A 21745-nucleotide genomic window follows, 5' to 3' on the forward strand; every position below is an offset into this window, starting at 1 on the left:
GGGGATGTTAACTTGCAGACAGTCATTTTTATACAAGCTAACCATATATAGTGCCTGGTCAAGCCCTTTCATGTAACCTGGTTTCTTAAGCTTCTACGTTATCTTCTGAGGGCATTGCATAGAAAAGCAAGCAGTAAATATGCCTATGTTGTGCAAATCGATCCAGATCTCACAATGATCTTTATCTTGCAATAAAACGGTCACATCTGTTCCACAATTATCTTTCAACAAGTCACAGGCTATGACCCCATTTCTCCTCCCTCACTCTAATTTATTAACAGACTCTCCATTAAACAGAAGCTTTTCAGTAAAGGTCATTGTGTCATCTTTGCTGTAAATGCATAGAATACCACCTGAGCCTATGATGCGCGCGCACAACATCAGACATCTCTGGGGGGAAGGCACATCGGAAGTGTTTGAGACAGTTTATCATGTTATAAAAGCCTAATGCGACAGAGACCTCTGGTGGAACGTTTTGGCATATTCAAGACGTCTAGAAGCATTGATGAAAGTGTAAGTTGAGAAAAAAATATATTAGCCTATGACAAATCCCTGAGTTCCACAAGTAATAATATGGAGAAGCATCGCGAAAATCGTGAATGTGCAAGTTGTGCTTTTAGTTTTACGCATTTCATCTGTGCAACGTGTTGCGAGTGAGAACTGCACACTTCTGATTGGCTGTGATTTGTCACATATTGTGTCGCGTTGCGTCTTTCGTGGTGTTTATGCCCGGATATGAACCAGACCAGTGGAATCTATTTGCCATATATAGACTATTTTATACATCTGACAAGTATTTAAGTCTTTGCCTGTTTCAGCTGCAGTGAAAGTGAAAGTATTGCAGTGGAAAAGTTCAAGGGTAAGTCGTTGCCAGTTCTTGCTGTGTAAATTACACGGAAACATTCGGTAAGGTCTCTACAGTCGCCATTGTAATGAATTCCAGTTTCACTGATCATCCAGATGTCTTGACAGCAATCACTTTCATGTTGTAAACCGAAAGTAAGAATTTCTGGTCTATCTGACTTATCATCATGTGAGGCAGCAAAATACAAACATTTATCATGTAAAGTCTGTGGAATACATGTGTTAGACATTTCTTTTAGCAATCAAATACAACATTTAAAATTGTAGATGAATCAGGTAGGCCCTTACATTGTTATAACAACATTGTTCTTACAACAATAATTTGAATTCGTGAAGGAAACAGCACTTCCTCTTGCATCTTTTGTGTTTGAAACATAATATGAGATTGAGAAACTGATGATGAACTTGATTTTCTTTATAGGAGAAACTAAGCAAAATAAAGGACTGTTGAGTTCTAGCATGCGGGACTTCAGACATTTAAAATATCATGGCTTAAGCTGTTGTTTTTACATATTTCCTAAAGCATTTTTTATAATACTGTTGACAGATCTTTTTTAGGATGGCTATGTTTGAAGATTACTGTATAATAACTCAGGAGGACCTGGAGGATATTAAAGATTCCATTTCTACTCAGGATCTCCCATCAGCGATAAACACAATCAAAGAATACCTCAAACAGCAAGATCTTGTAGAACTTAACATTGGTGTGACAGGAGAGTCAGGTTCTGGAAAGTCCACGTTTGTCAATGCATTCAGGGGTTTAGGGGATGAAGAAGAGGGCTCTGCTGAAACTGGCCCAGTAGAAACCACTATGGAGCCTGAAGTTTACCTTCACCCTAAATACAAAAATGTGAAAGTGTGGGATCTTCCTGGCATTGGAACACCAAACTTCAAAGCCGATGAGTATCTTAAACTGGTTCAGTTTGAACGATATGATTTTTTCATCATCATTGCATCGGAACGGTTCAGAGAAAGCCACACTCATCTGGCCAAAGAGATCAAGAAAATGAGGAAAATGTTTTATTTTGTTCGTTCCAAGATTGACTTTTGTATTACTGCTGAGAAGAGAAAGAAGAACTTTGACCAGAAAAAGACGCTGGATAGAATCCGAAAGGATTGTGAAAATGGTCAGTTTATTCAGTTCACATTACAATGTTTTGAGCAACAAAGAGATGTAGACTTTATCTTTACGATTATTGTATTAAACAAATATGTTTTTCTCATGTAAAAACAATGATAATTTTAATTACACTGATAATACTTTATTAGCCTATATTATTTATTAATAAAATATATAATAATCCTTTATTTTTTTTAATAGTTCATTATGCCCTTTACTGTTTCTGTCTATAGGTCTGAGAAAGATCGGTATAGAGGATCCTGTCGTGTTCCTGATCTCTGGTTGGGAGCTCGGCAAGTATGATTTAAATCTGCTGCAGGAGAGGATGGAGAAAGAGCTTCCACAGCATAAGAGACGTGTGCTGCTGTTGGCTTTGCCGAATATTACACTGGAGATTAATGAGAAAAAGAAGAAAGCTCTGGAGGAAAACATTGGAAAAGTTGCTTTCCTGTCTGCTTGTATAGCTGCTATTCCTCTTCCTGGTCTTTCGATCACTGCAGATATAGCCATCATTGCAGATGAGCTGAGAAAGTACTACAGCGTGTTTGGTCTGGATGATCCATCCCTTCAGAAGCTTTGTGAAAGATCTGGGAAAACCGTAGAGGAATTGAAGAGTCTGATGAAGTCTCCTCTGCATCAAGGGATAAACACAAGTTCAATATTAACCTTGCTGGGTGCTGCGTCACTTCTTATATCAGAAGATACTGTTGAGTTACTTGTAAGCGTTATTCCCATCATTGGCAGCTTGGTGGCATGAGGACTGTCTTATCTGACTATCTCAAGAATGCTGAAGAGAGCTCTAAATGACATCGCTGATGATGCTAGGAATGTTCTGATGGCTTCACTGGAGACTGAAGTGTAAAAGACAAGAATGTTCGACAGCGTCAGATCTGAGGTATTTATAGACAAAAACATGTATGACATTTGATGCTAAATATCTAATAGACATGTATGACATAGATTTCACGTTGTATTCTCATGACATGTATTTAATTATCTGTTCTACATCTTCTGTTTATTACATCAATTATCTACATCATTTTGTGTTTTTCCTACTTGATAGATTGCTTTTGACCATCTCTTTTATCCCAATTTACTTTCCATAATAACAGTATCACAGCCTCAGCTGCCACTACTCGTGACTACATTAAATTAAAAACATTTATCACTTTGTTATAAGTTTTCGTTTGTGTGTTGGTTCATCAACGGGCTCCTTCAAACCTGGTGAAAGATACAAAGATCAGTCATCCATTTTCTCTGTCTTTGTTGTTACCCACCTGAACATAATGTGTTGAATAAACACCTGTGTCTGGGTTCATACTTAAATGTTATAACTTAAGAAGCTTAATTACATCCCAATATTTTGAAATAGGGTAAAAGTACAATGGGCCATGCATAAAGCTGAAGTGTCAAAGGTTGTTAACAATCAGCTATTTAAACTATTGCCACAGTAACAACTGCCATACATCAACTGATAGCACAGTTTGTTAAAGTGGGAAGGGCATTTTACAATGCAAAAAGAAAGGTTTCATTTACAGAATATCTTGATCACAAAATAAAAAGATCCATCTTTCTCAGTTAAATGTGAGTTTCAGCTGAAACGTCTGGGTTTCACTTGCATTGTAATTATATTATTTTATTTTGCCCTTTTTCATTATTTTGTTTGTTGCTGATGAGTCTAAAATAAAGATTTGCATGTATTTGGATGCAAATGTCAAATATTCTTAAAGTCTCTTAGACTCATTACTACGGTGAAAACATGTAGCCTTTTGAGATTACCTTCAACCCTGTTTGTGTAATCGCTCTTGGGTTCTTTTGAGGCAGTGCCTGTGTTTGACAAAAGTCCTGACACTCTTTATTCTCATTGTACTGCTTTTCATAAATGTTACAGAACAGGCTTGAATACTCTGTCATACTCCAATCAGTCAAATAATAACTTTAAATAAAGGTATTTTATTTTAAACTAAGTTTATTTATTTGTAATTATTTATCAAGGATTAAGGAGGTTTTTTTCCTGATTGTTCCTGTGTGTTATATGCCATTATCTTATACTTGCAACTACTTTCATCACAATTCGTCCATTGTTTCTCTTCAGGAAACAAACAAGAAGGGCAATGCAGCTCTCAATAAACATGCCGTGCTATTTTAAGCCTCGGTGACTGCAGATATCCACCCAGTCTGTCCACAATAGGAAAGTTAAAAAATAAGGTTAAATTAAACCAAAAGAGATTACAAAACTAACTTTTAGCATTTCATCCACTTTCCTATACACTTTCTTTGTCCTTGAATTGGTGTTTTAGTTCTGATTAAAATATTTTGGAAAATACCTTAGGCTACTGTCAAATAGTAATTTTAATGACGTTTTTTTTATATTAAATGTTTAATCATTTAATCAATAAATTATTTATTAAAGGAGAACTCCAGCGCAAAATGAACCTTTGGTCTAATTACACATTGTTACCTAGTCAACCGTTATCTGAGATTTGTTTTCATGATTATCGAATGTAAATAGTTTTATCTCTAAAAACAGTTTAGCCTATAACGCTAGTATAACGCTAGTATATAGGGCATTGAGTAATGACAAATAAAAATCGCTTGTTAATACCACTAACAAGGCTCAAAATAGCCCCACACTAACACGGCAGCATAATGAGGGTCCCTACCTTCAAACCGAAGCATTGAGAACTTTGACAGTGTCCAGACAGTTTAATAAGAAGATATTTTATACATACAGTCAACTTCACATATACAAGCAGAAGCCATCTTAGAAAAACAGACTCGATCAGTCGATCAACGAAACGCCGATCTAAATGCGCTGGACCATATGAGATTCTACACAGTTCAGCGCATTTGGATCGGCGTTTCGTTGATCGACTGATCGAGTCTGTTTTTCTAAGATGGCTTCTGCTTGTATGTGAAGTTGACTGTATGTATAAAATATATTCTTATTAAACTGTCTGGACACTGTCAAAGTTCTCAATGCTTCGGTTTGAAGGTAGGGACCCTCATTATGCTGCCGTGTTAGTGTGGGGCTATTTTGAGCCTTGTTAGTGGTATTAACAAGCGATTTTTATTTGTCATTACTCTACGCCCCATATACTAGCGTTATACTAGCGTTATAGGCTAAACTGTTTTTAGAGATAAAACTATTTACATTCGATAATCATGAAAACAAATCTCAGATAACGGTTGACTAGGTAACAATGTGTAATTAGACCAAAGGTTCATTTTGCGCTGGAGTTCTCCTTTAAGGGCTAAGGAGTAATTGTTCTTATGCAATGTGATTTCATGAGTATTTGCTTGTATTTTACGTCAATTGGGGTTCAACCAAACATTTCCATAGATCCTGAAACGCATGGCTACTTACAGCATCTAACATGACTAATTTACATATGAACAACTTTAGTGATCTAAACGTTTATGAATCTTTATTGAATCTAAAAATACTCAGTTGGGTGGTTCTGTATTTATAATCAATAAGATTAATTATATTATTTTCAATGCCATCATATTTTTTTTATGGAACGGACAGTTAGGGCCTACTTGATTTGATATGATCACATTTCGCTATGTTAACTTCTGTGTGACTTTTTGTGCCATATATTCAACTCTTATATTTATATAAACAACAGATACAAATAGGCTACATGAATTAGCATGCCATTGCAATCACTGCAATCAACATTTTATCACTATTTAGACTGCAGTTAAATGGGTCTATCAACGCCCCTCTGTGTTAATGTGCAGTGAAAGTGAAAGTATTTTTTTGGGGCGGATCTCACTCTGCTCTTTTGACCAGTATACAAGTTAAGGTCTGCGCAATAACAGGCTTGATTTCAGATCTGCTGTCAGTGTCATCTTGCTGTGTGGATTGTTTAGAAGATTTTGGTAAGAAAAATGTTTATAGTAGGCTATACTTTTAAACTTTTGGCAGCAATGTATTTCTTAAAAGGAAATGTTCAGAATTTTTGTGCTATCTTCATGCACATAAGTGTGATCAAGCGAAATATTTTTTTATATATATAGTAGGCCTATACATTTATTTAAAGTCTCCTTCAATGCTTATAATATCAAATCCATTTTAGAAGCTTTTTTTTTAACAATCAAATGTTACATTGAAAATCCTTGTTGAATCATTAATGCTTTATATTATAAGAGTACTTCATGTATTCATTTGCAAACTTTGCAGTCCTTGACTGAATATTTCAAACTTTTTTATTTCAGTTGGTGAAGGAAACAACAACTCTATTCTTAGTCTACGTTCTTCCTGTGTCTCTTGCTCTGAAACATAAAGGTGAGATTGAAAAGATTAAAGGCGCTATGTGTAACGCTTTACATTTCAGTTTTTAAACCGTACAGTTTTTCACAAATGCTTAAACACAATTTTTTAAACTACTGTATGGCTCCATTTCTCAAAACTACTCACAAAATCTCAAAACACATACACAAGCTGCAAAACATCACACATCTCTTGCAAAAGCAAACACCTCATTCAAAACTATTTTAAACTCTTGTAAAAATGCTATTTTGTGAAGTAACTCCTACACACAAACATTAAAATTATTAGCCACATATACGCCAGACTAGACATGGATGTGACATTTTTTTAATGTTTTGCTTGTTCAGTGTGCAGTGGAGTGTACAGGAGTTTGTACCACATACATGTGCACAAATACACTGTATATACAGTACATATGCACAATTGAACTTTAAAGTTACTAAACTGAACTGAACTGAATCAACACTGAACTGATTTGAGCTGAATAATGACACTGTTTTGAGCTGCTTTACAGCAGAATTAGATTTTTTTACTATTGTAAAGCTGCTTTGAAACTATCTGTATTGTCTTACAGTGCTACATAAATAAAGGTGACTTGACTTGTATGCATTATTCAGTATATATTTACAAAATAAACAGAAATGCAAGGGTCAAAAATATATTAGAGTTTGATTTCTAAGTGATCAATTTATGTATAAGTGTTTTCACACATGATCATCGGGTGTAGGTCATCAGTAAATGAGAGGGACATTTAAATGGCAGTGTTTCCCAAATGAAACAAAAGAGCTGTTCGTTTTGAGTCTAATGTAGAGAATAGAGTTTTGCAAAAAGTTTATTTCACAATATCAAACTGAGTTTAAAGCATGTGATGTGCTTGTATTTCTGCTGACTTGGTTTGAAGATTAGGTATGGAGTGATGGTTTCGTAGGCCTCAACTTCCACTTTTAGTTTCGAAACAACTTTAAAAAACTGGATTATTTTTTTGCATTTAAGATCTCTTGTGATGTCCACATGGTTTGCATAAGCACAGAAAAGTGTGCAGGGCAAATCATTTTACGAAACTTAAAATGAGTGGATGATTTGTTCTACTCATATTGAACTATTGAACATCTAAAAGAATGGTTTCATGAATCATGTCTTTAGAAATGCAACAAATGTAGCCTAGCCTACAAATAGCCTACAGTTAAAAAAATGCTTACACACTAAAAGTGGAACTATTTTGACAGCTCTGGAATTCTGGAAAAGGTTGCTATAACTACGTTGTGTGGTGAAGGTTATTCAATCGTTGTCACAATGTTGACATTGAACCACCGTTCGGGGCCATTGCTTAAAGGGATAGTTCACCCAAAAATTAAAATTAGACCATGATTTACTCACCCTAAAGCCATCAGGTGAATATGACATTCTTCTTTCAGACGAATACAATCAGTTATATCAGAGCCCGTCTACGGAGAGCCTGTTCACTCCCTATTAAGTCCTATTGTACCGAATTTTGGGTTGTAGTTCCACCAGAGTTCCACTGGGGGCGATCGCCCGAGTGCAAAATGAATGGGAGTCTATGGGGCTAGACGGCTAAATTTGTCTCTTTCACCCGATTGCCGTTGAGAAATCTCAGATTTGATTGCAAGTTCAACATGGGTTATAGGTCGAAAATTGAATGAACGAGTACTTATGTCCTTTCGATTTCTTACAGGTTGAGTTGTTGTTGCCCATAACACGCTAGCATTCTGCTAACGAACGCTGATTGGTCAGTGAATGACTGGTTACGACCAGAGATACCGCTTGATGGCATCATGGCATCCGAAGCGGGAACAGAATGCATTCTAGCAGAAACTCTTCTAGCACGTGTGTTTACCTGTGTCGGCTGTGCTGGCGATGCCTCGAGAGAAAAGAAAGTGCAGAGCGCGAAAACACCAAAGTGACTGAAGGATTGCCGTAAAGCAGTATCTCTGGTCGTATGATGTGTATGACGTCATTGACATTTTGAAAGACTTTTTAAAGCAAATAAGTGACTCTAAAAAATCTAACACCCAGCAATAAGCAATTTCTTTGCATCTCCTTTCGAATACAACATTCAAATTACTAGACAAAAAATTATATCTTGAGAAAAGTGGATTTTGAGGGGTATAGCTCCATAGACCACCATTCATTCTGCACTCGTCCTGTGAGCGCCCTCATATGGAATCAGAGTGGAACTGCAACCAGTCAGAAGCCGGAAGTGTAGCGAGAGTGAACCTTCTCCCCTTATTAGACATTCTCTGGTTATATTATAAAATGTCCTGGCTCTTCCAAGCTTTATAAATGGAGTGAATGGGTGTCTGTATTTGGAAGTCCATCAAAGTGCATATATATATGATTAAAGTGGTCCACGCAGCTCCGGGGGTTAATAAAGGCCTTCTGAAGTGAAGCGATACATTCGTGTAAGAAAAATATCCATATTTAAAACTTTATCGACTAAAATAACTAGCTTCCAGCAGACGGCTGTATGCATCGATTTACGTCAAAAGAGTAACCCGTGAACTTGACTCACAACGTAATGACGGCAATTGACGCCTCTCGCGGTTCAAACAAACAAGGCTGGGCAACCGCGTTCATCATTAAATTATAAGTTCAAGGGTTCAAAAATATTTTTCCTTTCACGAACGAATCACTTCACTACAGAAGGCCTTCTGTTGCTAAATGTCGCGCAACAACATTGCTACAGCCCTGTCAACAACAATTCTACGTTGTTGCAATGTTGCCAGCACGTAGACAGCGATGTTGCCATAGTAGAAATGCAATGTGCCACAAACTGTGGCACATTGCATTTCTACTATACAGACGTTGCCAACGTAAATGTGTTTGCTGGGTATTTGCTTTTCGCTTCAGAGCTGAGCGGTTGTACTGTTCCTGCTCTGCAATCTTATCTGAGAGTGTTTTTACCTCAAAAAAGAACAAGAAAACAAGTCTGCTTCTTCGGGAGAACGCCTCTTAAAAGCTGGTGTTGGATTACAGCGAAAGACAGTGCTGGCCGCACAGAGAGCAAAACAGCTGTTTTCACAGCTCGAACGTTACACCTTCAATGAGAATGTGAGTGCTCACATCAGGCTTGCACTAGCGTCCTGTTTGTGTAGCCGTGACCATAACCCTGTACGTTCGGCACCAGAGAGAGCAGTTTCCTGAAAGAGCATACATGGTTTGACACTGCGTCTTTTTCAAGATGTCAATCAAACCGTGTGTTTTCTGGATGTGGTCATTTCCTATCCTCATTTGACGGCCACGATCACTGTTTCACATGCCTGGGCTTAAAGCGTGCTGAGACTGTGTTTGTGGGGTGTTCATGTTCTCTCATGAGAGCATGACCACCTCGGCACATTGTTCGTCTCACCTTTCTCATAAAGGCTTGAGCCGCTGAGTGTGCCATGTGCCATCAAGCTGCCGGCTGACAGCGCTGGTTGTCACAGCAACCCATCGCACTCTAGATGCACAGTCTAGACTCAAGTGCCTCAAACGAGGTGGAGTCCCCTCATCTATACCCCGATCTAGGTCCTTTTTTGGTGCACAAGAAAAGGGCTACTTCGCCAAATAGACAGAGTGACCTGAGGATTACAGTGAGTGCTTCTCCACCCGGTAACCAATCCCTGTGGGTACCTCACTCCTCTATCGCATCGCAAACATGCTGAGACTGCGTTTTTTGTGGGTGGTTCAGCACATTGTTCATCCTGCCTTTCTCATAAGGGCTTGAGCGTTCAGCGTTCAGCGTGCCGCGTGCCATCGAATTTGACATTCACTATCTCACATGCTTGTCAGCTTCCGGATGGGGTTGTTGGTCCTTCTCATGAGGGACCTAGCATCTCATTCGGGACTCCAGGGGAGGATAAAATGTCGATCACTGCATCGGAAAGAGAACTGTTACGCTCTGGAAATGAAGATGATGCTGAGTTTCCCACTATAATGGTGTGCGTGCTCATGCTGAATTGGATTCAGACTTGACAGCTATGCTTTCCCGGACTGCTCTGGGGGGCGCAGTGTGACGCGTAATCGCCTTGCCCCACCCCATGCCTTCCCGGATGTGTGTGAAAAATTTTAGCAGTATGGAAGCATATTGGCGCCAATATGGCCGGGCGGAGTTGAATACAATTCTGTTCCGCCACTGGCGTCTCAGCCAGCGGAACCCAAGTTCTCAGCAAGAGCAGCTTCTCTATCTCTGGGTCCCAAGAGGGCCAGACTGGTGGTGTGCGACCCTGCAAAGCCTTGCATCCTCAGTTCCCTCTTGTATCGCCAGCCGGCAGGGGCTGTTCGAGGATCCAACTACGCCTTATCACGCACCCCCTGCCAACCTGTAGAGACAGGTAAGTGTTGAACCCTAACCCTATCCTTAAAATCAGGGAGGAAGAGGAGTAGGTCTTGCTTATTTCCCCTTATTGGCCCAACCGGACCTGGTTCCCCGAACTGATACTCCTCTCGACAGCCCCTCCCTGGTCCATTTCTCTCAGGGAGGACCTCCTCTCTCAGAGACGGGGCACCATATGGCACCCACGTCCAGACCTCTGTAAACTCCATGCCTGGTCCCTGGAATGGACGGGACATGACGCAGAGGTTCTAGGTGATCTACCACAAGCTGTCATAGACACCATCACTTCTTCGAGAGCACCCTCTACGAGGCATGCTTACGCTCTGAAGTGGAACCTATTCATTGAGTGGTGTTCTTCTCACCGAGGAGACCCCCGAAGATGTACGATCGGTAGCGTGCTTTCCTTTCTGCAAGAGGGGTTGGAGCGAAGGCTGTCTCCCCGCTCAAAGTGTATGTTACCGCACATCACGATGCAGTAGATGGAAAATCCGTGGGGAAGCACGACCTTATCGTCAAGTTCCTGAGGGGCACGAGGAGACTGAATCCGCCTCTTCCCGCCTCTATACCCTCTTGTGACCTATCTGTGGTGCTGAAGGCACTGCAGAGACCTCCCTTTGAGTCATTGCATGGATCTGAGTTAACCCTCTGGAGTCAGCCGTCGCGCCAGCGCGATTGTCTCGCTTTTTTTCTTATCAGTGCAAAAGAGACTCAAATAACTTCGTCGATTTTTGTCTTACAGGCAAGAATTATACATAATTCAAAACTGTTAAATGTCTTCTTTTATTTGTGTACACGCATAATAAAAACACAATGTTTTTCGTAAAATAAAGAAAATAAACATGATGAGTGTTCTGCCGTCTCTCTCAATGTGTTCATTCTGAAACGCGACAGAAAATTACATATTTCATAATCACACAGATATGCACCTGCTGTTCATTATATGCTCGCGCTGCGAGGCAGAGGAGCTGATGCAATTGTCGCATGCTAATATGCATTGACTCGTTTTGTTACACTGGAAGTAGATTGGTCTCTCAAAGCGATCCCAATCAGTATGGTACGTCCGACTCACGTCTCCATACCCTTCTTCAGGGAACAAGCCTCGGTTACATAGGTAAACGAGACGTTATCACATGCATATTATACACACTTTATGGCGTGTAATACACACTTACCCCACACCACAAATCTTACCCAAGGGGTTTATAGTGCGTATCATGAGCAAAATTAGTAACTGTGTTATCTTTTTGTTCTTGTTTTAGATTTAGCAAATTTATGTTTGTTCAATAAGTGCAATCTTGCATTTCTTTTAATTTTGTTCTTTTGTTAAACATTTTTGTCAACTGGAATAAATTAAATGCATGAAATAATATATCATTTATAGAATGTTTGGTTTTGGCCCTCTCTTCCTTTTAATTACTTTACCCTTGGATAAATAATGCTGCAACATCACCTCTGTTGCTACTGCTGCACTTACAATGCCTTACATGTCTCACTTTGCAGTGAGTGTGGTATTCAGTTATTTTTATAATGTGCTATAGCACACAATTTTTGTTTTGAGCTCAAGATAAATATTAGAGCAGGATGTTGAATTTACATGTGCATATGTCTTCTCATGTCACCTGTAAAGATTTTAACAAATTAACCAAAATTCACTCCTACTCCTACCAGTGCGTATCATCATTTTAGCGCATAAATTGCACGATAAATACATAGGCGCTTTATAAACTTTTTGCAAAACTCTAAACACAGTTCTCTACATTAGACTCATGACTCAAAAGTAAACTCACAGCTCTTTTGTTTCATTTGGGAAACACTGCCATTTACAGTTTTTTTTTTGAATTGCTAAACACATTTCTTGAATCCATCACTCACTTTATCAAAACCTTTAACACAAAACCAAATCTTCATACTACATTCAGAGAACCTCTGACTCTTCTGACAAAGTCAAACAATTGCCTCAAAACCATTTTATCTGTGCTCAAAATCAAACAATGCTTTGCAGATCATACACACATGTCAATATTTTAAACACTACAGATCATTCATTAGACACTACATAAAAAAATGGAGAACACAATCTAAAGCATGCAGTTACAGAAAAAAGTAGCCTAAATTGTAACAAAGTAAACTCATTTTACAATTACGTACTATTGAATATAGTATTGAATGTCTGTATATTCCGCACTTGCATACTGTGAAAATACAGTGACCCAACTGCAAAGCCAAAAAAGTTACAGTAAAAAAACTCTAAATGAAAAGCATGTTACAGTACATTCAGAAGAGTTGTGCAACTGCAAAATCAAGGTCAGTGAGAGAGATTTTATTCTGCTTCTGCATCATGTCTTCATGTTGTGTCCGGCCGGAGTACTTTGTCCACATCACAGACAATGTCATATGGAAAAACCCTAAAGCCAAAACCAGCCTTGACAACATTATCCACACCTTGCTCTTTCTCGTCCTGATCCTCTTCCTCCTTATTCACCAACTCTTTTACGCATACTCTTCCCTCTTATATTGTCTCCATCTATTATTGATATCAACATTCAGTGCAACATTTTGAGTCAATTTTGGGACTCTGAACTGACTTGTATTATTGGTTTGGTCACATCATTAGAAATAAGTGTGAACAATTGTGAGTCGTTGAAACAATGACAACTGTGTTGTATGTGTTAAACCTTTGCCTGTCTGTGTTTAGCGTTTTGAAACATAAGTGCATCACAGTGAGAAATGTCTTTTAGTAAGTGAAAATGTGTTTAGAGTTTTGAAAAAAAGAGTGCATGAGATTTGCAAACAGTGTTTTAACTATACCTGAACTTGTTTAATGTTTTACAGAAAGAGTGATTTATTCAACAAATTGGTTTAGGCTATTGAGAATTTGGTTCAGAGAATGTGGTTTAGTGTTTTAGCAATTAAGAAAAACTGCAATGGTTTGTGTGTTACTACGCAAAAAAACACAATTTTTAGAAGAGTTAAAATAGTTTTGAAGGAAGTGTTTTCTTTTGTAAGAGATGTGTGACATTTTCCATCTTGTGTGCATGTTTTGAGGTTGTGTGTGAAGAGTTTTGAGAAATGGAGCCATTTCAGAAATTTAGTGTAAGCAATTTTTAAAAACTTTAAAAGGCTATTTAGTTGATGGCCTATTTGACCTCCCATCAGTTAAAATGGGGATTTCCGCTCAGTTTCACAGACAAGACTAAAATGCATGTTTGCGCTGTTTTAACTGAAATCAATCTGCACTGACATATCTTGAAATATGTCAATTCCATTCTTTTGTCTCAAGATGCACACCAATAATGTTTTTAAGGCACTTTTATAAAGGCTACTTAAATGTTCTAATTAAACTAAGGCCTAATCCTGGCTTATTCTAAGCCCTGTCTGGAAACCTGGACCTTTAAGTTTCAGGATTTTAAGTTTCAGTTAAAATGAGCCAACACACAGAAAGGGACTTCTGACATTTTAAACTATTGTTTTAAGCAACATCTTTTCGGCAGTTTTTTCTTTATAACACTGTTGACGGTACTTTTTTAGATGGCTATGTTTGAAGATTACTATATAATAACTCAGAAGGACCTGGAGGATATTAAAGATTCCATATCTACTCAGGATCTCCCATCAGCAATAAACACAATCAAAGAATACCTCAAACAGCAAGATCTTGTAGAACTTAACATTGGTGTGACGGGAGAGTCAGGTTCTGGAAAGTCCACGTTTGTCAATGCATTCAGGGGGTTAGGGGATGAAGATGAAGGCTCTGCTGAAACTGGCACAATAGAAACCACTATGGAGTCTAAAGATTACCTTCACCCTAAATACAAAAATGTGAAAGTGTGGGATCTTCCTGGCATTGGAACACCAAACTTCAAAGCCGACGAGTATCTTGAACTGGTTCAGTTTGAACGCTATGATTTTTTCATCATCATTGCTTCAGAACGGTTCAGAGAATGCCACACTCAGCTGGTCAAAGAGATCATGAGAATGGGGAAAAGGTTTTATTTTGTTCGTTCCAAGATTGACTTTTGCATTATTGCTGAGGAGAGGAAGAGGAAGAAGAACTTTGACCAGAAAAAGACACTGGATACCATCCGAGAGGATTGTGAAAATGGTCAGTTATTTCATTTTATGTCAATGATTCGATGTGTTTAAAATTGTTACATTGAACAAATATTTACTACTGTAAAACAACAATATGGATTATATTGAAAATGGTAAAAAAAAATAGATTTAACAAATCTCTTACTTATTTTATGATGCCTTTTCTTGTTTCTGTCTAGGTCTGAGAAATATCGGTATAGAGGATCCTGTCGTGTTCCTGATCTCTGGTTGGGAGCTCGGCAAGTATGATTTCAATCAGCTGCAGGAGAGGATGGAGAAAGAGCTTCCACAGCATAAGAGACGTGTGCTGATGTTGGCTTTGCCGAATATTACACTGGAGATTAATGAGAAAAAGAAGAAAGCTCTGGAGGAAAACATTGGAAAAGTAGCCTTGCTGTCTGCTTGTGTGGCTACAGTTCCTATTCCCGGTCTTTCAGTTGGTGTAGATTTAGCCATTGTCAAAACAGAGATTGAAACGTACTACAGCACATTTGGTCTGGATGATCCATCCCTACAGAAGCTCTGTGAGAAATCTGGGAAGACCATTGAAGAACTAAAGAGTCTGATGAAGTCACCTCTGCGTTTTGGGATAAACCTAGCTTCAATATTATCTTTATTGGGTGCTGCATCGCTGGCTGTGGCTGAAAATGCAGTTGAGTATGTTGCGAGCCTCATACCCATTCTTGGAACTGTGGTGGCAGGAGGAATGTCCTATGTGACAGTCTCAAGGATGCTGAAAAGAGCTCTGGATGACATAGCAGAAGATGCCAGAACTGTGCTAATGGCTTCAGTGGGAACTGCTGTGTAAACGTGACAGAATGTGCCAGGATAGAAATTTACATGTAGCTGCTGCTTTTATTCAAACTTGAAAAAGTACAGCTTGTTTGGCAAAAAAAAAAAAAAAAAAAAGCTTTTAGATGCAGCAAATTTATGTTAGTTCAATAAAATTAATCTTGCATTTCTTTTCATTTTGTTCTTTTGTAAAAATAAAATAAATAAAAACCTCACCTGGAATAAATGTACATGATATAACATAATTAATTGATAGTATGTTTGGTTTTGGCTCTCTTCCTTTTAATTTACTTTCCCCTTCGATAAATAATGCTGCACCATCATATGTTGCCAATACACTTATGATGCCTTACATTCAAAAATATATATATATCAGTGTGTGGTATTGAGTTCTTTTATAACATTTTTGTTTTGAGTCCAAGATAAATATCAGAGAAGGATGTTGAATTTACATGTCTTCTCATGTCACCTGCAAGGTTTTAACAAATTAACCAAAAACAAATTCACTCTGTCATTTTATTTGCATTATTATCTGCTCTCTGGAGTTATTGTGCCATCTAGTCAAAACATGGTGAGGCACCTATTCGAACAATTTACGAGTATTGTATACTTTCTGTATGATAATTATTAAAGTGTTCAGTTTTCCCGCTCCTCATTTGTGTTCTTAGTTTCAGCTGTGTTCTGTTAATTATCCTCATTGTGTTTCCTGTATTTGATCCCTTACATTCATTCTCTGTTCATTTACTTAGAGTGTGTTGCCTTGGTTGTCTGTTTACTCTTTGTATTATCATCATTAAACTTTGTGTTGGAATTATACTCATTATCTTTGTCTGCTTTCCTGCAACTACCCGTGACAGATGTACTAAAAACGGAAAAGTTTTTCCTGCAGACGACTTCATTGTCAAAACGATCCACGTTCACACGGATCCACAATTTTTGTTTAACCCTAAAGCGGCACTAACCTTTTTTTAAATAGACATGAAAATGCATATTCCGAACTTAAATGGTTGTAATTCAAGAATGCTTTGGGATATATATGTAAGATTTGTCTTGTTTTAAAGAAGACATTTGGCAGATTTTTGTATAAGTGAAATAAATTAAGAAAGTTAAACAGAAAAAAAAGTTATAGAAGTTTGAGTTTATGAAAATGTACAATGTTAAAATAAATATTATTCATATTTTATATAAAATATATATTTTCAAAACATGGTGGACTCTAAAAATGCAAAAAAAAATCAAAGTCAAAAATCTGAACAAGTTGTGTTTCAAATTTTAGGTTGATATCTAAAAAAATAAGCTTTCAGTGAGATTTTGTTTGGGCGCAGTACCAAACTTTTCCACTAGTTGACATTACTGCCCATATAAGGGCGCCTCCATTTCCATATGTTGTTTGAGTGATCTGAACCATTATTTTTTTACAATTTTCATACAATTTATGAAGTAGACATTCTATTCAGAAGTAGTATTGGAAGTTTGACAGATTTTGAAATGAATTCAACCTCTAAGAAACAAAAATAACACGTAGGCTATGTGCATTATAGCTCGCTGCCACATCACAAATGGTGAATCTATAATTTTTTCCTTTATATTTAAAACATTTTCAGACCTTTTTTTCTAAAAGAATTGAATGGGTGCTATCTTTTGAACTCTTGGCATGAAAACAAACTGAGGTTTCTACCATTCTTTCGTGATTTTTAATGTTCATCACTACTTCAAAATAAAGATCTGAACACACCTTAGAAGTATGAAAATATTCTTGTTGCGAATTGATACATTACGGCTCCTCTGTAATTTATTTTGAAAATTAGTCACCAAATATCTAAACTAGAGATTGTAAGCTTTCAAGTGATATATCGTTTGTCAAGATTAGTTTAGGTTTAGTATAGGATATTACTGTTTTAAATATGTAATGGCTGCCAATATAAGGGGTTAAAATCACTTTGTGATTCAGTCATCCATTTTCTCTGTCTTTGTTGTCACTCACCTGAACATAATGTGTTGAATAAACACCTGTATCTGGGTTCATAAAGTTCTTTTATTTTAAATTAAAAGTTTATTTATTTGTACGGTAATTACAAATAAATAAACTTTTAATTTAAAATAAAATAACTTTATTTAAAGTTATTATTTGGCTGATTGGAATATGACAGAGTATTCAAACCTGTTCTGTAACATTTATGAAAAGCAGTACAATGAGAATAAAGAGTGTCAGGACTTTTGTCAAACACAGGAATGTTGATGACCTGGATCGTTTTATTATTAATAATGTTTGACATTTGCATCCAAATATATTACACACCTGCAAATCTTTATTAAGGAGGTTAAGGAGTTTTTTTCTGATTGTTCTTGTGTTATATACCACTTGAACTTATATTTGCAAGTACTTTCATCACAATTCATTGTTTCTCTTCAGGAAACAAACAAGAAGGTAAATGGAGCTCTGAATAAACATACCATGCTATTTTAAGTATTTTTTTATTTTATTTTGCAATACTTTTTTGTATACCATGCTATTTTTGCAGATTAGATTACAAAACTAACTTTTAGCATTTCATTCACTTTCCTATACATTTTCTTTGTCCTTAAAGTGGTGCTTTAATTTTTGGAAAATGTCTTACTGTCTAATAGTAACTTTAATGACGTTTTTTTTTTTTTTTTTACAATTTTATATTAAATGTTTAATCATTTGTAATTATTTATTAAGGGCTAAGGAGTTTTGGTGATTGTTCTCATGTCATGTGATTTCATGAGTATTTACTTGTATTTTACGTCAAGTGGGGTTAAACCAAACATTTCCATAGATCCCGAAACGCACAATGTTAACATAGGTTACTGACAGCATCTAAAATGGCTATCATTTAAATATTACAACTTTAGAGATCTAAAAACGTCTATGAATCTTTATTAAATCTATAAATACTCAATTGGGTGGTTCTGTTGTATTTATAATCAATACAATTAATTATATTATTTTCGATGCCATTATATTTATTTAATGGAACTGACAGATACTTGATTTGAAATGATCACATTTCGCTATGTTGTGAATTAGCTTTAGCTAAATCTGTGATGCAGCGCCAGAGACTGCTCACGTCGGGCCTTCCCGAATCTTCTGTCCCCGGGCCTGTATCCGAATTCCCACACAGCCTCCCTCTCCCACCTCCTCCCGTATACCACCTCTCAACCCTTCCTCCACCACTGCCTGTCAGCCCCGCAGCTCCTCTTACCACCTTCAGGGAGGTGGAGTCGCAGAGGGTCTGCCGGCCTACAGCTCCAGCCTGGTCGGTGGATCCCCACTCTCTGCCTCCAACCGCCACGACCAGGACTCCGCCTCAGCCCGACGATCCATTAACGCCCCCTTGGCTCCTACCTCCCTCAGCTCCACCGTGGCCCATCAGGTCATCAGTTCCGCCAGGCTCCCTCATCTCCCCGGATTCACCTTGGTCGCTCGTCGGCCTTCCCTCACCTCTGGACTGCACTCCTCTGGCTTCGCCTCGTTCCTTCGTCCCCCCGGCTCCGTTTGACTCCTCACTCCCTTCAGTTCCTCCTTGGTCCTCACTCCCTCTGTCTCCACCGTGCCCTTCTGTGTCCCCGCCTGCACCTCAGTCGCTCCATCCTGGTCTCCTCTCCCACCTGCTTCGCCCCTATCAGTCGGCCCCCTGGAGCCATCAGCCCTTCCTCCTCCATGGGTCCTCCCTCCATCTTCTCCGCCCTGGCCGCCTGCACTGCCTGCTCTGCCCTGGCCGTCTGCTCAACCCTGTTCCCTCCTGTCTTCTGTATGCCTTCACCTGCTCTTCGTCCTTCTCCTGAGTCCCCTCCCTCCGCAGTTGGTCTTCTACGGCGCGAGGACGCGCCTACCGGGAGGGGGGAGTAATGTCACAGTTGTGTTCTGTTTAGTTTGGACTTGTCTGCCTGTCATCTTGTCATGTGTCTTCATCATTATCAGTTCAACTATATCACCTGGGTTTAGTTCATCATTATCATCATCATCTGCATCACCTGTGTTCTGTTAATCAGTGTTCATCTTTGTATTTAGTTCCCTTCTGTGCAGTCAGTCTTTGTCTGTTCTACGTTGTGTTTGGTGTGTGTAAACCTTCTGCCTGTCTGTGCCTATCTGAGTTAAGTAAAAGTTGGAGTTTGGAGTTTGTGCCTCTTCCTCTGCCCACACCCCACCGTGACACATAGGCTATTCAACTCTTATATTGTAAGAGTAGTCTTTCTGTCTTTTTTGTTTGGCTACAGTTTCTGTTCCCGATCTTAAATTTTTCTGTAGAAATTGAGCCATTGTAAAACAACAGATATAAATCTACATGATGAAATATTATGAAATATTATCATGCCACTGCAATCAGAACCAGAATCATCTCACAAATGGGTCTATCAACGCCACTTGATGTTAATGTCTATATTTCAACACATGAACTCCAGGTAAATATTTATGTAGTTCCTATGGTGATTTGGCAGTGAAAGTATTTCTTTTTTGGGCGGATCTCGCTCTGCTTTTTTGACCAGTATAAAAGCTAATAGGTCTGCGCAACAGGCTTTATTTCAGATCTGCTGTCAGTAACGTCTTGCTGTGTGGATTGTTTAGAAGATTTTGGTAAGAAAGATGTTTACAGAACTTTTAAAAACCTTTGAAAGTAATGTATTTCTTATTGTAAAAGGAAATGTTCCGAATATTTGTGCTATCCTCATGCACATAACAGTGTGATCAAGCGAAATAAATAAAAAATGTATCTAGTAATATAAATCTATTTAAATTCTCCTTCAATGCTTATAATGTCAAATCCATTTTAGAAGCTTTGTTTAACAATCAAATGTTTCATTGAAAATGCCTGTTGAATCAATAAGGCTTTATATTATAAGAGTAATTCATGTATTAATTTGCAGTGCTTTATTGAATATTTCTAACTTTTCTTTCCAACAGTGAATTGTATGTTTCAACAACTCCTCTATTCTTAGTCTAAGTTATTCCTGTGTCTCGTGCTCTGAAACATAAAGGTGAGATTGAAAAGATGAAAGGGTGGTAGGCCTATGTGTAACGTTTTACTGTTCAGTTTTCAAACCGTACAGTTTTTCAAAAATGCTTAAACAATTTTTGAAACTATGGCTCCATTTCTCAAAAAAACACACACACAAAAAAAGAAAAACCGCACACAAGCTGCAAACAACACACGTCTCTTGCTAAAGCAAACATTTCATTCAACACTATTTTAACTCTTCTAAAAATTATATTTTGTGAAGTAGCTCAACGTGAAGTATAGCAATATCAAATGATTAGCCACATACACACCTAACCACACACGGATGTGAATTTTTAACAATAATAGCGTTTTACATTTTTCACATCTGTGTGCAGTTATCTGGATAATCATTTTTAGTTTTTCTGAATTGCTAAAACACATTTCTTGAAACCATCACTCACTTTTCAAAACCTTAAATACAAAACAAAATTTTCAAACCACATTCAGAGAACCTCCGACACCTGACAAAACCGAAAATTGCCTCAAAACCATTTTATCAAATACAGTTCCCTTTCGTCCTGGGAACTCCGACGTGTCGTCGGGGGAGTTCCCTGACGAATTGGGATCACGCTAGGGAGACCAATTGCCTACGAGAGAATTAAAACGAGCCAATGAAAATTGGCATGCAGGAATGCATTCCGCAGCCCACCTACCAGCGCGGGTATAAAAAGGCGGAAGCAACGCATGCATAGTGCTTTTAGCTTCGGAGTCGACCGGTTGTGTCCTCTCTGAGTGAATGAGCTTTAAGATTGTATCTTACGCTCAACGAGTCTGCTGTTTCGGGACGGGATCTCTCTGTGTTCGTGAGACGGCGTTTCAGCGACCGCGCGATTCCTGTCTGCCGGCTGCGTTTACACGCTGTTAATTCAAAAGCTGTTCTGACAGCTGGTAAACGGTTGAGTGCGCGCAGCGGGCTTGCAGTTTTCCCGCTGTGTTGCCGCGTTGGGTCCCTGTGTGCTTCAGCACAATAGAGAGAGTACTTTCTTCCTGAAAGAGCAACACGAGTGAAGATCGCGTCCTTTTCAGGATGACGTTTCACTCGTGTGTTTCTGGATGCGATCGTTTCCTGTCCTCATTTGACGGCCACGTTCATTGTTTCACATGCCTAATCAGTGTGTGAGACTACGTTCGTGGGTGGTTCATGTCCTCTCAGGAGTGCATGACCACGTTGGCACGTTGTTCGTCTCCCCTTTCACGTAAAGGTTCGAGCCGCTCAGCGTGCCGTGTGCCGTCGAGCGCCG

The 21745-nt window shown here is 38.4% G+C and overlaps 3 protein-coding genes across 6 annotated transcripts in view; all 3 read left to right on the forward strand.

The window, feature by feature from the left end:
• The first annotated feature begins 640 nt into the window (after positions 1–640).
• LOC306987574 (interferon-inducible GTPase 5-like) lies at positions 641–4392 on the forward strand. 2 transcript variants are annotated; one of them, XM_079591957.1, is made up of 3 exons: positions 686–859; positions 1412–1991; positions 2218–4392. In XM_079591957.1, exons 2-3 carry the CDS (start codon positions 1424–1426, stop codon positions 2739–2741), a joined length of 1092 nt encoding a protein of 363 aa, XP_079448083.1. In that variant the 5' UTR covers positions 686–859; positions 1412–1423; the 3' UTR covers positions 2742–4392. The 2 variants fall into 2 exon arrangements, with proteins under 2 accessions (XP_079448082.1, XP_079448083.1); XM_079591956.1 differs by having other exon boundaries at positions 641–1991.
• A 468-nt stretch (positions 4393–4860) lies between these two features.
• On the forward strand, positions 4861–15497 carry LOC306987572 (interferon-inducible GTPase 5-like). 2 transcript variants are annotated; one of them, XM_079591955.1, is made up of 5 exons: positions 4945–4979; positions 5825–5872; positions 6209–6278; positions 14125–14698; positions 14868–15497. In XM_079591955.1, the coding sequence occupies exons 4-5, from the start codon at positions 14125–14127 to the stop codon at positions 15494–15496; spliced, it is 1203 nt and encodes a 400-aa protein (XP_079448081.1). In that variant the 5' UTR covers positions 4945–4979; positions 5825–5872; positions 6209–6278; the 3' UTR covers position 15497. The 2 variants fall into 2 exon arrangements, with proteins under 2 accessions (XP_079448080.1, XP_079448081.1); XM_079591954.1 differs by lacking the exon at positions 5825–5872 and having other exon boundaries at positions 4861–4979.
• Positions 15498–19882: 4385 nt separating this feature from the next.
• The window catches only part of LOC306987571 (interferon-inducible GTPase 5-like), a 39893-nt gene continuing 38030 nt past the window's right edge, over positions 19883–21745 (forward strand). The window contains exons 1-2 of one of the 2 annotated variants that reach the window (XM_079591951.1): positions 19883–19908; positions 20021–20080. In XM_079591951.1, the coding sequence (XP_079448077.1) occupies positions 19898–19908; positions 20021–20080 (71 nt within the window). In that variant the 5' untranslated portion in view covers positions 19883–19897. Of the gene's footprint in view, positions 19909–20007; positions 20081–20407; positions 20482–21745 lie in introns of those variants that run through there. The other variant, XM_079591952.1, reaches the window with a different exon arrangement.

The sequence above is a fragment of the Phoxinus phoxinus genome (genome assembly GCF_949152265.1).
Source record: "Phoxinus phoxinus genome assembly, chromosome: 19".
NCBI classification, from domain to species: Eukaryota; Metazoa; Chordata; class Actinopteri; order Cypriniformes; family Leuciscidae; genus Phoxinus; species Phoxinus phoxinus.